This window comes from Diachasmimorpha longicaudata, chromosome 6 (assembly GCF_034640455.1).
Source record: "Diachasmimorpha longicaudata isolate KC_UGA_2023 chromosome 6, iyDiaLong2, whole genome shotgun sequence".
NCBI classification, from domain to species: Eukaryota; Metazoa; Arthropoda; class Insecta; order Hymenoptera; family Braconidae; genus Diachasmimorpha; species Diachasmimorpha longicaudata.
The window spans coordinates 4,325,419-4,342,184 of NC_087230.1; the positions used below are offsets into that span (position 1 = coordinate 4,325,419).

The following is a 16,766-nucleotide window of genomic DNA, read 5'->3' on the forward strand; positions in this document are numbered from 1 at the left end:
GGCAATAGGTGATCCATTGAATTTATTAGCACTTGGAGTTTTAAAACAATATTTATGAAAAAAAATTTTAGTTTTTAATAAGAATAAAAAAATACTTTGAAACTGGAATATTTTTTGTCAAAGCTGAAATTCATTACAAATTTAAGAAAATTTAAATGAAAATTTTTCATCCCCTCCCATCGAATCGCAGGTATAAATAATTAAAAATAATTAAGAATTAGAATGCTGGCAATTTGTTATTTATTTAAACGTTTTTTTCTTCATTTTTTTTTTCTTGAGAACATCTTAAAGAACTAAGCGAACATGTTTTTTTTTCACACCGAGCGTGATAGTAGGCTAATAGCAGGGGGGAGAAATTCGTAGTTGATATTTTTTTTTGGAAGATACATAGGTAATTCGTAAAAACGGCTCGAAAGCAATGAATCATTAATAAAGTGAACAAGGGAGTGATTAAACACAAATGTACAAACAAAATACAATACGGTACATATTTTCACATATTATCTCGTCATTCGTGTGCCGTGCAATGTCGATGAATGTCGATGAGCACGATTTTCACTGTTTTTTTAATATAGAACTTTTTTTTTTAATTATTTGACTTGGCGCATTCCAACTACTTCCTCCGTGATAAATTGTACATTTTAATCGACTTACATTCTAAAACGTCGCGGGCTCTGTATCAAGTCTCACCGTATTCTCCATTATTTATTAAACTTATCCCGTGATAAATGAAAATATCCTCCGTGAACAAACGAAATCAGGCACGAATATTCCTACGTACAACTGGAAAAAAAATAACAATCAAAAATTGAGAATATTTGTTTTCGTGAGCGATATAATCCTTGATTTCATTCATTAAATTGTTTCATTTATCGTGCGGACGATCACATATTGCTGGAGTAATTGCGATGAATTATCACTTTTTGCTGATCAGCATCAATATTTATTAACGCATTAAACCCAGTGGAAAATATTATCAATTCATTTTTATTTCACTTTGACATAAATCGGATGCTATTTTATTCGAAACAATGTCTGATTTCAAACATTCAAAGAAAAGAATAGATGATGAATTGATAATTTACTTCAATTGTTTCGCCAACGAATTAAGGGAGAATAAATATTGAGTCGATTAGTCAAATACGGAGCTGTGGGGATTCCAGGTAATTAGTGTCTGATCGTTCTTAATGAATCAATATCAACAATTATTGACTCATTGAATTCAGTGGGAGATTGTAAAACTGAATTATTCTACCTTATGTAATTCATTAATTTCATACTATTTTTAATAAAATTATGTAAATAAATGACGATGAGACAACTCTCAAAAACATCTCCTTCGTTTTGAAACGCGTACATTGAATCATTTAATAAATTATATCGCGAAATTCTCGATCTAATGAGGAAATTTTACAGGAGTTGTTTTACTCTCATTTAGGAAATCGAACTCTGCGAAAATTAATTTTTTAAAAATTCAATGATTTTCTGACAAATTGAAAAATTCAGTTTATTACTCTCCCACTGAGCCAATAAAAAATAAATATTCTCAGATATCAATAAACCACGTGTGAATACTTTGTGAATAATCTCACGTGTCTACACCCCCAACCACGTTTGTTGAATCGATGTACATTAAATACGTTTCTCAATCAAAAAATTTAATGCGCGCACGTGTGTCTATGTCCTCATTTTTTTTTTAATATATATTTTCTCTTTTTTTTACATTTTTTTTCCTTTTTTTGAAATGCGTGTTTTCTCATCATTCACTTTGTATTATCCTTCATTAAGATTCTTTAATATAATAAAATTATTAATTTGTTTCATTTTTTTCCCTAATCTTTGTTGATTAGCTGTTGTTGCCCTGTGAAAACTGCCTTCTGTCACAACACAGTAATACTTGCATGGTGTTTCACTAATTCTCTCATCATACTTCTTTTCCCATTAGTGTCAACATCGCTGAATCCAGCCAATTCGCTTAATACACCAGCAATTGTCGTGTGTAGTTTAATTATTTATTCTTGTCATAACAATCGTACCACATTGTGTCAAACGATGAGAGAGCCACTGCTTCACTCGTTCATCAATCGAATTCAGTAATTCGTTTAAATCAAAATTCAAAAGTCAAGGGGATGACGTCCTCAACATTACAAGAAATTTAAATAACACTTGGTAATCTGGCCCACTAATTTATCAAACGAATGGGAAGAGTCGACGTTTTGAAAATTTTTGCTTCAAACGAATTCACCGAGGTCTGACCTGTGGTACAATTACGACTGCGTGTGTATTATTTTACTGTTTTCATTCAACTTTTTTTTCAGACGTTTGTGTTGTTTACTTGTTGCGTTGGTGAAAGTTATTATTGCGCCTGCGGTTTGTTGTTTCGTGGTGCATAGCCTCCACGAGCTCCGCCGCCTCTCTGACCTCGAAATTGTCCTCCACGACCGCGATCCATTCCTGAGCGTTCGCCACCTCGTGGACCACCTCGAGAGCCACCGGTTCCTCCTGTGCCACCACCGGTGCGCTTGAAGTTGCCGTTGTAACCACCGGTACTACCGTCATTGTGATAATTGCGTTGGTAACCGTTTTGGTAGCTGTTCTCATGTCGGTAGTAGTTAGCTAGAATTAAAAGTTTTTTTTTTAATTATTTGAGATTACATTTTGCTTTTTTTCTGTTGACTAATTCATGGGGTTTGAAGAATTTTCTTTATTTAATTAATCAATTAATTAGTTTGAAATTGACCGTTTCAACGAAATTTTTAGTGAAATTTCTATAAAAACATTCGGCAAAATCTTGAAAACGTTTTTCTCCCAATAAAATCATTTTTCTAATCGCCGAAAGTTGGAAACGGTCTCATAAACATAGTTTAGAGAATTAAACTAATATAATTAAAAAATATTGAAACATATGTATTCACTTGGAGAAGGTGTGTGAGTCGTGAAAACCAAACTCATCACACGGCAAATGTGAATCGCTTAATCTTCGAATCTTTCTTACGTCGATTTAAGAAAATCTAAATCAACGTTTGTATAAATTCGTTAGCAATCAAATAATTTCATCCGTATAAATCATATAAATATTTTTTTAGTCGTAACTAAGTCCTTCACTGCTAAACCAGCCCCTTAACTAATAGTGAAATCGTTACCTTGACCAGTTCCGCGTCCATTCTGCTGATAACCGCCATTTGAACCCCTTCCCCTACCATTGTAACCATTGGAATTGCCTCGTCTTCCCCCACGACCCCTGTAACCACTCCGCTGTTCACCCCAGGCCTGCTGACCACTCTGCGAGTCCTGCTGGCCAGATTGTTGTTGATCAACGTCCGCTGAATTCCATTCATTGATAGCAGCGTTGTCGGTCATCTGGCACCAGTCCACCGGTTCACTGGGGCGTTCCACATCTGTTGTTACGACTGATGGATCTTCCTGGCGTTGCTCGCCTTTTTCCTTCATTGAGAAACAGTGAATGGTGAGAATTTTCAACTTTTATTCTCATGAATTACGACTTTCCAATGTATGTTTTTTATTCCTCAATTTATTTAGTTTACGGAATAAAATACAATTTATGAAATCAATTTTCAGTCATTTAATTATTTGATTAATTGTAGTTCATAGATAAAATTAATTTCTAATGACAGTGATGAGATAATTTAATTTTGCAAATTAAATTTCAGATATCGTATACTTCTTTTTCATTTGAAATTCTTGGATATCAATGGGAAATTTAATTTCCAGTCAATTCAGTATTTAATTAAAAATTCTAGTCTTTCACTTATTTTATTTGATAGACAAAATAATCTTGACTCAATTCCTGCCATAATAATTTGAAAAATTCCAAAAATAAACTAACCTCTCCAGTAATTTGTGCCTCAGCCTCAGTAACTCCCTCATATCCTTGAATCCCCTGTCCCTGATATCCCGCTGGATGTTGTGGACTGTACTGCATAGTCCCCTGATGGGATGGTGGCATAGGTATAGGCGGAGGTGGATTTGGATTAGCAAATCCAGGAATGTGACTGATGTCCTGCGGTGGATGGGGATAAATCACCTGCTGTGGCACTTGCACAGGTGGCCCACTGAAGCTCTGATTGGTGAATGTCTGGGTGGGTATGGGGGCATTGACTGGTGGAATGTGTGGTACGATAGGTTGTTGACTGTTAACCTCCGGTGTATCGAGCTCTGACTCCTGGAGGAAGAAAAAATTTGGTGTGCCACCGATGACGTCGTTGATACGAGGCGGTTGGGCCTGTGCTGGTGGTTGTGTTTGACTCGGTGGTGGTACAAATGCTCCTGAATTGCCGTAATAATTAGTCTCCACTGGTGCTGGATGGGGGGGAATTGCCTGGGGAACAACTGGAATTGGTCCTGGGGCTGATACAACTGGCACTGGTGTCACTTGAACTGGAAAGTTGGACATTGGGATCATTGATTCGGGGGCTGGAATGTGTACATCGCCTGTGGTGTAGTCATCGGTTGTCTCTGGTGCATCATTAACTCGAAGCTCAGAAACAGCTTCAGTTGTCACTTCAATTGTCGTTTCAGTTTCCTGTGCCGGCGCCTGATCGAAGTAACCACACTGATGGACCGATGTTATTATTTCCTTCAGTTTGAGGTAAGTGGTACCAATGAACTCCCTCTGTTTACCCTCGATTATAGCGATGTAGTGCTCCGCTGCTTTCTGGAGTTGTTGGGGGAATGGAGTGTCTGAGGACTCGGAGTGACGTTTTGCGGTTATTTCGTTGTAGAGATCGTCCAGGGACTTCAGATCCTCCTCGGTGATCTTTGACGCACCGTTGTTGCCTGCGAGGAAATCCTCACGGGCTACTTCAGCACCGATGTTATTCAAGACATCCTGGATTAGGAGGACTTCTCGAACCTGAGGGTTTCAGTATTTTCGGAATTTAGTTTTTCGGACATTGCAGTTTTTATGTCAGAGATTCATTCGAAAAATTGGGCACTTAGAGATGAGAAATTATCAAGAAATATTTGTTTAAAATTACGTAGGGACTTACACAATAATATTATTCAAAACTTTGGTCTTAAGTAATTTCATCACGTCAAATTTCTCTATTTTATTTTTTTTTCTCGAGAGTAATACGGAAAAAGCTGCTATACACTCAATCGAAAGGATGCTTTTTTTTTCAAATTTCACAGAAACTTCTGATGTATTTGACACTCTGAACAGAAAAGGCTTCTTGATCCCCTTTGATCAACCCACTACCTTCGCAAATAGTTCTGGAATATTCATTGAATTTGTTGAATTATTGTATTCACTTGGAGAAGGCGTGGGAGTCACAGCGAGCACACACGCGGCAAAGGTGAATTTTCTCTCTCTCGAACCTTTGTTTCATTGATTTCAGTTGATAAAAATCAAAGCCTTTTCAGATTCGATATTTGCAGTACAAAAAGTCTGCCTTTTGATGTTTAAAAAATCTCCAGAACGTTGACTGAATTAAAAAGTAACGAGTATTATTAATTATTAAATAATAAAATTAGTTTTGAATTCTTTTTCAGCCAAATCTACTGTTTTTCACGACAAAAAATAGTGATTGTGATAGACCTTGGCGATATCCTGCTGCGTCCTCTCCAAAGCCTCCTTCCTCGCGAGTTTTTTCTGCTGTTTAACTGAGTCATTTGCAATTCCAACAATCGCCTTGTACAAATCCTTCGTGATGTCAAGTGTCTGTAAAACCTCATCGTACTTAGCTACAGCTGTTTTCTGGTCCTTGTCTAGTTCCCTGCCGCTCTTTTGTAGATCCCTGTACCCCTCTAGCTTACCCTGTAAATTCAAATATTGCGTCATTCCAAGAGCCGACCAACATTCGAGTTTCCCCGTAAAATCCCGACGTAAAAAAATAATACAGCACGTTTGGACTGAGGACGAGTCGTGGTGACTAATCGTCTCTTCCAAGAAGATACAATCGCACACAACTCCGCCTAAAGCATTGTTCTTTTCTCCAGTGCCCCGAACAATAGGGAACTCCGAAAAATGTTTCAGATATTCATCGAAGAACGATTGAAAAATAAAGTCGAGTCGATTCTGTTGGCCACTTTGTTAATGAATTCTACGGTGATTGGCTAGGTTAGATTTTTAATTGCGGAAATAATAGGAAATTCACTAGCTCAATAGTATTAATAATAATAAACAAGGGATGAATATTATACAGTAATATTAATAATTAATGAAGTAAGGAAATAAAAGCAAAAATCAGATGGTAGAGCACAGAGAATATTCCCTTTGTACGTGAAATATTCCCTTAAAAGCTTTCGACACGAGCATTTATCAGCGATAACACTGCAATAATAATTAATAACACTTCCCAGAATCTATTACACGAGGTCAGTATTTTTTGGGAACCGTAGTTTTCATGAAAATCAGAGTATTTCATTATCAAGTCCACCGGTCGTTGGAATTTTAAAATAAGTAGAAAGTGTTCGTTTTACCCCGACTTCCCTAGTAATTCATCACTGTTTATCGATCATTAATCGGTCCTTGTCATTATTAGGAACACTGAACAGAAATAAATTCGTCGATGGAGCTCATGACAAAGGGTCAACATGTCCCTGAATTTTTCTTCCCACGAAAATCGGGAGATTTCTTACGAAAATTTTTCTTTCTTCCTTACGGATTTTGAAATAAGTGGAGAATGTTCGTTTTACCCCAGTTTTCCCTAGCAATTAATCATTCTTTATCAGGCATCATTCTCATGACTCCTTTCAGGCTCTAGGTCGATGAAGAGCAGAGCGAGATGTTGAAAATTTGGATAAATTTATTAAAGAAAATAAATATCTCCGACTTGGAAGGAATTTGCTCTCGGCGTGTGCGATTATATTCTCCACCGAAGTTGGAAATATGTAATTCAGGAACCGCCATGACACGAAATGTACGTTGGGACGCCTCGACATTGTACCAAAGAACGTAGAAAGGACGACAAGCAGTGAAACAAAGAGTCTATGATGATTGTTACCGGTGTGATGGAGAAATCCGGGGGAATTAGCGATTGTCGAGGGGATGATTAATCGAGTACGATCAGCGGATAATTGGAAAATTTCAGGGATCGAGCACATGGTGCCACCGATGGTGGTGGGAAACATGGCGGACGTGCACGGTTAGAAGCGGCCGATTGACAGATGAATGGATCAAAAAAGCCGGATGCACCGGTTATGGGGTAAATTATCCATGTTCTAGGCTTTTTACTCACCTTACGCTTCTCCAAATTCCTTATCTTGTGTTCGATAACGATTATGGCTTGGCGTATTGGGTCGGTGGCCTCCGTAGAGGCCTGTTTTTCTAGTTTAGGGTTGGCAGAAGGCATCCTTCACGGGCAACAAACGCGAACTGGAATGGCAGAGGCAATGGCACGGGGGGAGAGGGGGGCCGAGGATCTCCAGAGAGTAAATGAGCATGCGCCGCGGAGCGTTTTCCGGTCGGGAGGAATCGAGGATGATCGCCATTTTTTAGAAGCTGTACGCGCGCTTTTTATGAATTTTTCGAAAAATTTTGTTTAAAAAGATGACTTGGAGACAAAGCTACTGCTTTGGGGAATTGCCAGAGGTGTGCAGCCTCGTTTCTTCTAGCCCCCAAGGGTAATGAGAATGTATCAGTGGTTGAACCCTTGAGAGAAAGAGTGCCTTGTGTAGATGGATTTAAAAAATTGTCTTCTTGTATTCTCTTAATTAAAAAACAATATTTTTATTCCTTCTGATCGATCTCTTTAAGGCATTTATTCATTCATTTATTTTCGCTTAGTTAGGTCAACTACATAGCCATTCAAATGTAGACGAAATTAGTCAATTAAATTACTAAAATTACTCAGTTTAATTTATTCGATTAGAACTGAAGACATCAACAACAAAAATATCGAAAATGCAATTTAAAAAATTATAAACTTGCAAATGCATATCCTCTAAACAATTTGCTCGTCAAATAACGAAAGCGTTTATTTTTGCGATTTTTTTTATTCAAAAATTATTAATAAAAACATAAATTATGCCAGTAGTTTAAAGATCTACAGTTATTTATGTATTTATAGTAAGACGATATCATTCAACAAAATGAACTGTAAACGAACAAAATACTGACGTCATTGTCTCACGAGTTTACAATTCCATTCGGTAGTTCTGTTTCTGTTACAAAAATTTGCAAAATACGACTCCTCATTATTCACCGGTCTTCAAATACTTTGTTGATTATAATTCAATGCGTTTGGGTTATCCGATGAAGAGTGTGAGGAACTTCATCAAATCCTCGGCTGATTTCTCCTCCTATTTTGATGAATCCCCCCCCCCCTCTCCCCAAGATCGATCATACCTGATATCATCTGTTGCATGGCACGTATCTTACAAACGACATGAGAAAAAAATATAAGAAATAAAATCTGCGTTGAAATGATAAATCGTAACAAGTCTTGTCATTTTCATTGAGAAGCCAATAGACAAATATTTTATGACATTTTATCACTTCATCGCTTAAACAATCTTACAATCGTTCGAATCATGAATTGTTTCGGATTAATAATTGTGATGTCATCCAAATGCCCGCATTTATCCAATTCAAATTTCATAAATTCTGCGAAAAAAATATAATGAAATAAAAGAAACGGTAATTTCAGTATGTCTCATTCACACATACCTCATGAAAATTCTCTTCAATATACTTTACAATTTACAAATATAATCTCATACATCTTCGAAAAATACAATTCCCCCTGTGCACTCTCTAGAAAAAAATTTCTTCTCAATTTTTTTTCACATTTTTTTTTGTTATCAATTACTTGAGAAACGAAAAGCTAGTCTTTCGGATAAGAAATTAAAAGTCAATTTCAACGTACAATCTTATCCATACTCCATATATGGCGTATGGATATTCTGTGCGGGTCAAACGCGTTAAAAAATATATATAACTATTTTTTACACAAAAATTAATTGCCATTCAATGAGACGGTAGTTACCAACAATAGAAATCCAATGGAAGATTGTGAGGCCTGTACAGAGTTTTTTTTTCACCTAAAAATATTACAAAAAAACTACCAATGATTTTTGCGTAGAAATTAATTTTGTGGATAAATAACATCGTAATTAGGTTTTTCGTTTGTGCTGCAACAAAATTTGTGCTTAACCAAAATTGAAGTCGAGAATTTCAAATCCACCGAAATACTAAGCAAAAAAATGAATCCAGACTCTTTATTGCACCAGATTGTGAACAGAAAACGATTTTGTGGATGAATTATCGAATTCAGTCGTGAAATGAAGAAAACCTGATTTACCATCCGTCCATTTAAAATTATGAAATCTTATCTGCAGTGAGAATGGAACTGACTGAGCTGAACTTTTTTTTTGTTCCTCACAGTTGAATTAAAAAATGTTGACGATACTTATCAATGCTGTAACTGATGCATAACCTGTATATAACATTCATTCGCTCTTATCACTTGCCCTCATCGAAGGACATAAAATTTTCATCCATTTGTGTATCAACTAGAATAGATAATATAAACTGTAGTCTATTCACACCAATGATTCGTTTTCATCCTGGTAATTACAATAAAATTAACCTCGAATGGCAAAAGACACGTTTCCCGGAATAATCCTATAGTAGAATTCCCTCAGCGTAAATATGATACACCATTTTCATACGTTGCCCCTCAGCGAACTCTAATCAATGTTAAAAATACTATTGTCTAATGTTTACAATTCCCTCTCCTCCAAAGCATTCAAATCATCTCCCATAGTTTTATCACTCATATAGTCCTTACACCTGAATTTATGATTTTTTTCTTGATTAATTATCACTGGAATTTCACTACGAAACACTCACACCGGAATCAGTCATCAGCGAATCCTTGGTGAGTCCTTCGATTAATGTTTTAGCGTCTGTACCTGAGGGAACGTCATTGCAATTCGTTTCACAATCAATTTCACGCCCTTGATTAATGTTAGCACTTTCTTTTATTCGAACTTGATGCTCAATGTTGTCTATTTCAGCCCAAATTGTTCGAACTTCTTTGAACAACTGAAACAAAAAAAATCATTTCAATGAGTTTCCTATTGACATTATCCTGAATATCCTTCACAATCGAATAATTACCTGATTCAGCCACACCTCATCAGCCAACAATTCATTGAGAATAATCGTAGTGTCTTTATTGGGATCAGCCAACCTTTTATCAGCGACTCTCCTCGCACACTCGAGAAACATTAAATACTTTTGATGGGCAACTTTGTTGAAGAGTCCTACTTTAGTCTGACACACTCTGCATAGCAGAAAGTCCTGCAAATCACAAAACAAGTTCAATACCTCAAAGAAGACAATATCGATTTTCTAATCTCTAAATTTCCAGAATCAAGTGTATAAGCAAAAAGATGTGAACGACAAAAGACACATCGTTGGACTTCCTCACTTACCTTTTCCTGAGGCACTTTAAGATCGGGTGGCGAGCCCTCCAGGGTGGTAGCATTGTACGGCTGTCCATACAAAAGAACTCTGGCAAAAACCTTGCTGAGTTGACACCCATTACACTGTTTTCCCCTGTACTCAGTACTAGGTAGATCCTTGAGAATATTGAGACATGGCCAAGTGGAGATAGCACTGATAACAGTCTCCCCCCACTTTGTCGTGGACAAAAGGAGACGTTTCCTCTCCTCCGTCATATCATCGACTGTCTTGACATTGGACAAAAAATAATCGTCCTGTTCCTGGAATATCTCAGTAAGAAAATTTGAATCTAGTGCCTGAGATATCAGTGTCTGTATGTAAACTTCAAAATGATCCTGGTACATCTCGTACTCCTTAATACGTCTCTCGACGTATTCGGAGTCGTCCAGAAGCATTTCGTCCCTCAGAAATTCAACGATGGTCTCCATTTTACTGTGCTGCCAGAATTTAACAGGCACTTGCTGATAAATGTGACGATTTTGGGGCGCCCACCCAGAATATGTCGATATATTTCTGTACAGGGTTCTACCATTTGACAAGAAGGGTTCGTATTTCTGGAGCAATGTCTTTCCATCTATTCTCCACAATGCTGGATACTCCTCATCCAGCTCTGCCTTCATAACAACGAATTCTCCTGACTGAAATGAAATTAGTCGGTTTTAATATCTCTTAGCATTTCTCAATAGCTGGGTTTAATGATGTTAGTAATATATTATCTTTACCCCGTTGTCTACTTCCTCAGGGTATCGCTGCTCGCAATAGAATGGAAAAAGCATGATTAAAATATGATTCATGTGATTATGTGAGGAAATATGGGTTAACATTAGCTGAGGCTCTAAAGAAGTCATTCTCATCGTCGATGGATCATTTTTAGTAACTTTTTATTAGAGATTTGGCGATCGATATGATGGAAGACTATTTCGTCCTTCAAATAAAATCATCAAATCAAATTAAATTAGTTGACGAATGAATTAATTGTGCGATCATGAATATGTCATCTCCATTAGTATACAAATGTCGAGTACCCTAGAAATTCCACACGAACCTTGAACGGAGAAATATCAATATCTTCATCCGTAACCGAAGCCAGCAGTTTCTCATCAATCTTGCAGGAGACCTTGGCCATGGCATTCTTAACTTCGTTCTTCTTCCTCCCCCTCTTGTTCACGACAACCTCAGCCGATGAATAATCCTCAGTATCGAGGAGATTCTTCGCTCGTTTACTGATAACAGGCCTCCCCCTCTTCTTCTTCTTATCCAAATCCCCAGGTCCAAGTTTATCAGCTGGTGTCCAAGCAGGATCTGAATCCGAGTCACCCTGTTCATCCCCATCAGAGTGTTCTTGGAGCTGTTTGCTCGAGATCTGTTCCTTGGCTTTTCGTTTTGAAGTCTCCCTTCTCGGAGGGAGTGGTTCCTTCTTCGGTTCCTTGGGCTCTTTTTTCGTTTCTTTCACTTCCTTCGGAGGCTTTCCAGCTGCAGCATCTGCAGCAGCCTGCGCAGCAGCCAATGCAGCAGCCTTTCTCTTTCTATCAGTTGGACCTCCGGGCTTAATGGGCCTTCCCTTTTTCGGCCTCGGCACTTCAGTCTTCACCAGAGGCTTCACCTCCACAGGGCCATTGGCCTTCTTCTTCTCGCTCTTCAATTTAAAAGGAAAATCATCCTCACTCTCGATACCATCATCACTGGAGTCAATATAAGGCTTCTTCCTCTCCTTCGGCAGAGGGAAATATCTGGGGTCATTGGCGTAATCAATAGTCGGTGTCTCTTTCGTTGAATTCTGCATCTTTGAATCCTGCCCATTGGTCTCACATGACCTGTTCAACTCTGGTGGCACATACGGCCTGGATCTCCAAATGGCCTTTCTCCCCCTTGTCATAGCTGGTGGAGATGGATCTCGCTCTCCCTGAAGGAACTTCAAGTAACTCGTCATGAAGCCCGAGTTGGGGTCCTTGCTGCTGGCCTTCAGCTCCCTCGTCAGTTGATTCACCTGCTGCTGGGCCAGCTCATTCTGCTGGAGGAATCCTAATTCCTCCTCGATGTTGGGGACTATCACCTTGGGCTGGTCTTCACGAAAGTCCTGGTACTCAGGATTCTGAGAGCTGTTTGAGTTCTCGAAGGGCAGGGAAGGAATGTCCACACTAGACTGGAACTCTGGGTGATTTGGATGAGCCCCCGAGGGTACGTGATACGTTGGGAAGTAGGGCATCGGTGCTGGGTTATGTCCTATCAGGCCTTGGGCCTGTCCCCCTCCGAAATTCCCAGAATGTAGGCCTCCTTGAGCTCCAAAAGTGCCAGATGTACTTGGAAACACCTTTGGAGTTGTTGGTGGGAGATTCCACCTCTCGAAGTCATAGTAACCATTCTGATTCTGCTGATTCGAATTGTGGTGAGCTGGTGGAGGCACTCGGCTGACGTAATCAGTCATTGGAGCTGGGGGAAGTTCGTTCAAGGCTGGCTGGGTTTTATCGAAGCTCCTTCGTTTTTTAGACGGATCTATCTTCCTCTGGCGGTCTTCTACGTCCTTCTGGGCCTCCGGCAGATCAGGAGTTTGCTGCTGGACTTGACAAACTTGGGGTACGGATTTGACGTTCATCGGATCTCTGCAGCTGCTCAGGTCTTGCAGGGGCACCTGATTACCCTCGAAATACGTTGAGCCCTGTCTCTGTCCTTGAGCAAGTGCCATGTCCCCAGAGTAACCAGTAAATTTCCTTTGTCTCTCGTTCTCCCAGCAGACTGGTTTCTGCCCAAACTCCTGCCTCTCATACCTATTGTCTGCGAAGCTCTTTGTCTCCCCAGGACCCAAAGCCCTTGTAATCACAGATGGATAACCCACCTGTCCTTGGGACGCAGGTCTGGGTACAGTGACGTCCAGAGGAGTTGGTGTCACCTGCTGGCTTCCCTTGTAATTCGCATTGGAGCATTGGTTAACAGTGTCGTGCTGCAAGGGAGACGGTGATGACATGGAGGCCATTGGACTGTTGTACATGGGGTAGGCAGGACTTGGCACGTGCCCCAGAGGACTCGCCTGTGAGTGGGCCTGAAGGGGACTAGGTCTCCTGGGAACAACCACACCACAATCAGGTCCATTTTGAGAGGTATTCGAAGAATAAGCTGAATCTGTTGAAGCTGCTGATTTGGATCTGGGATGATGGTACTCAGGATCACCCTGAGGACCTGTGTAATGCCTGTAGGACGTCTGTCCTGGTGTCTGTTGATTCAGAACGTGATACTGCTGGGTTGGAATTCCAGGGTTTGGAGGGGTTCGTTGGCTTTGGAGCTTTGGGGTGTTGGACGTGGTGGTTGTTGGCGCGTAGTTCATGCTCCTGGTATCCATCATGGAGAAGCTGATTGGTGAGGACTGACTGCTCTCTGTTATTGGATCCCTTCGGAGCTCTGATGTCACCATGTCTGGGTAGACTTTGGACTGAGCTTTAGTGGGAACACTTCCAGTAGTTGTTTTTCCAGGACTTGAGCCGAATATCCTAGGTTTTTCTTGAGCACTGGCACCCTGGAATATCGTTGTGGGGGTTCTCGGTGTCCCCTGGAGTCTGTAGTCCTTTCCTGATGGATTGGTTTGAGCTGACACGATGCAAGACTGCTGCAGGGGTGATTGTACTTTGGTGGTGGCGACTGGATAGCTCCCAGGATTTCCGAGGGCACCAGCAGCCCCCAGACCTGATTCATCGTTGTAGGTCGTGGGTATCTGCTGGAAAAATGGAGCTCCAGCAACCGAAGACCCTGGCGACACTACGTTGACTACTGATTTGGCAATTGGGGAAGGGTCTCGTGGCTTTTTAGCCTCAGAAAAGTTGCCACTCTTGAAGCCATCCTGTTGAATTGGATTCAGGTTGTTGAGAGGCGAGCCTGAGTTGAAGGGACTGTTGAAATTGTTCTCGTATGTTGGCTTGACCACCCCAGGACCTGGGGAGGATGTCACACTTTCGTGAGGGAGGATTCCAAAGGGACTTGGCAACTGGTTATTCTGATTCCAGGACAATCCTGGGGCGGCCTGATTTTCAAAGAAATTTGAGGCTCCCGTGTAATCTCTGATGTTTCCCTCGGGCTCCGGGGGCGGAGTCTTTGATCCAGACTGACCCAACATTTGGCGGTGAGCATAGTGGGGCTGTTTTGGGGGCGATGGGTGGAATAATGGGGTGAATACCTCGTAGCTGACTGAGGGAGGGGTCAGGAAGCCACTGGGATTGAAGGTCGGTTGACCAGCCAGTGTAGAGGAGGGGTGGGATTGTAGGAGCAGGGGGGTGGATGTTGATGGGGGTTGGTGGGGGAGGAAGTCGGGGGTTGAGCCACCTGGGTATGTGCCGGTGGTTGGGGGCAAACGGTTGTACGAAGCGTACCATGGACCCACTGGATCCATCACCTGTGTGGGTTGGGGGCTAGTTTGGCCCAACCTGGTGACAGGTGGGTTATGGGGTGGTCGAGTGGGAGGGGGTGGTTATGGGGGTGGTGACATTCTCTTTGTCTTTGGTGAGGGGGAGTGATGAATGCATCAAGGATTCAAGGGTTTGGAATGGTTTGTTGGAGGATGTTTGAGGATTTCGAGGGGGTCGAGGGGCTGGAGATTGTTATGAAGAGTTGAGGGATCGTCTGGATGAAGACAGGCGTCTTGTACTGAACCCAAGGAGCTGGGAGATTCACCGGATGTCGGGGGGGAACTTGGTTTCACTGCTTCTGGGGGGAAATTCGGTGGCACGATAGAAGGTCACTTTTCACGACGTTTCACACTGGTTATCGCCACACTCGGGAGGTGAATAACACTGAAATATGGCCACAACCCTTCAGGGTTTCACACACGTTCGAGGGTAAGTCACGTAGAAGGAAACTTGTCACACATGACACTATTGTTTACGTTTTTTGTCCAGTGGTTTCTGGGGGTTTAGAGCGAATGGTTAATGTGGCGATATTAGTTTATCGAGGAGATGTTGTGGTTTTTATTGAGATTGATATATTAATCGCGAGTTATTGTGGCAAGAGCAACGTTGCTCTCCGAGTGCCCATTACAGGCTACCATTTTGAGCAGTCAACAATTGGACAGAGCGACATCTATCGATCTGTCGGAACAGCGCAGGCGGGATTTTTTGAACAATGGTGTGTGGATGAAGGGGAAAGTGGTTTCTGGCTTCCTCTGGACTATTCATAGATTGACCGAGGTTTGCGCAGCTCTCCAGAGCAGGTGGGGATACTTTCATTCAACTTTTTTTTCCAATGATTATTGAAGTTAACAAAAATAATCATTTTTTCCCTACAAATTTGCGGATGTTCACTCATTTTACGACTAATTTGTTTTTAATACCCTCGTATTTTTATAAAAATCCCAGAGAAGATGCAGACGAAAATAAAATAAATATTTTTAACAAAACAGTAGAAATAAATATTCCGAAAATTGAAGAAAAAGTCAATTCCACGGGGAATGAATAGTCCGGGAAGTTTCGGTTTCCTCTTTTACGAGCTCCGAGGTGTGATGCATCATTTCCCCTCTCCCGAAATTGAAATGAAAGGACGAAAATAAAAAAAATATGATGTAGATACCTGAACCGCCCGAAGGCCTCAACAAAGGGTTCCGCCTATCCCATGAAAGCTTTTATTATTATTTCGTTGTGCACATGCATCCACGTGTCTTCGCCGCAGAGTCTCACGACCCATTTCATTTGACCCTGAGTATTTTTCACAGGGCCTACCAGCCTCGGCCCACACTATTCAAGTCATAGGTGAAACTCTGAAGCAGAGGAGACCCCCAGAGTCACTGGTTATTTTTTAACATTGGCCGTCAAATTAGATTTCATGGGGAATAGCATTCTCCAAGGATAAACTAACAAATAGATTAAAATAATAAATTTATCAATGAACAAAGTAATAATTTTCCAGTGATTAATTATTTCGTCAAGGGAAGATAGAAAACCAACAACTTTCGCTATTTCAATGTTTAATAATGTAAGAATATATTTCATAATAATCAATCAATCAATCATAATGAAACTAATCGTAATGATAAAATTGTAACCACTAGAATACGTTTATACGAACTAAATTAGGCATTGAGAAAAATCATCCTCGCCAATTTCCAATGAAATACCTGAAAAATTGTGAAAATTACGTCTAGGATCACCAGGAGCACTAAACGTCCCCCAAATTTTGATTTCCGACGTTCACTACTTCGCCTAACTAATAACGAACGATAATCGACATTCAAGACACTTATTTAATTTCACTCCAGTGACAATTAATAAAAGACACTAAAGCATCCATAAAAAACATAAAAATGAAAAAAAGAAAAACGCTAAATATTTCTCAGACTTTAGTCTCCCCGGATGGGAGT

General features: G+C 40.3%; 2 protein-coding genes across 3 annotated transcripts; both read right to left on the reverse strand.

Moving 5' to 3' along the window:
* Window positions 1-223: 223 nt before the first annotated feature.
* LOC135163253 (caprin homolog) lies at window positions 224-7,359 on the reverse strand. The gene is made up of 5 exons (XM_064122513.1): window positions 7,200-7,359; window positions 5,558-5,776; window positions 3,848-4,873; window positions 3,144-3,444; window positions 224-2,616 (listed from the first exon to the last, which is right to left on the reverse strand). The coding sequence occupies exons 1-5, from the start codon at window positions 7,311-7,313 to the stop codon at window positions 2,357-2,359; spliced, it is 1,920 nt and encodes a 639-aa protein (XP_063978583.1). The 5' UTR covers window positions 7,314-7,359; the 3' UTR covers window positions 224-2,356.
* A 577-nt stretch (window positions 7,360-7,936) lies between these two features.
* LOC135163252 (uncharacterized) lies at window positions 7,937-15,483 on the reverse strand. 2 transcript variants are annotated; one of them, XM_064122511.1, is made up of 5 exons: window positions 11,478-15,483; window positions 11,155-11,181; window positions 10,402-11,070; window positions 10,085-10,267; window positions 7,937-10,009 (listed from the first exon to the last, which is right to left on the reverse strand). In XM_064122511.1, the coding sequence occupies exons 1-5, from the start codon at window positions 14,805-14,807 to the stop codon at window positions 9,800-9,802; spliced, it is 4,419 nt and encodes a 1,472-aa protein (XP_063978581.1). In that variant the 5' UTR covers window positions 14,808-15,483; the 3' UTR covers window positions 7,937-9,799. The 2 variants fall into 2 exon arrangements, with proteins under 2 accessions (XP_063978581.1, XP_063978582.1); XM_064122512.1 differs by lacking the exon at window positions 11,155-11,181 and having other exon boundaries at window positions 11,478-15,482.
* Window positions 15,484-16,766: the final 1,283 nt, after the last annotated feature.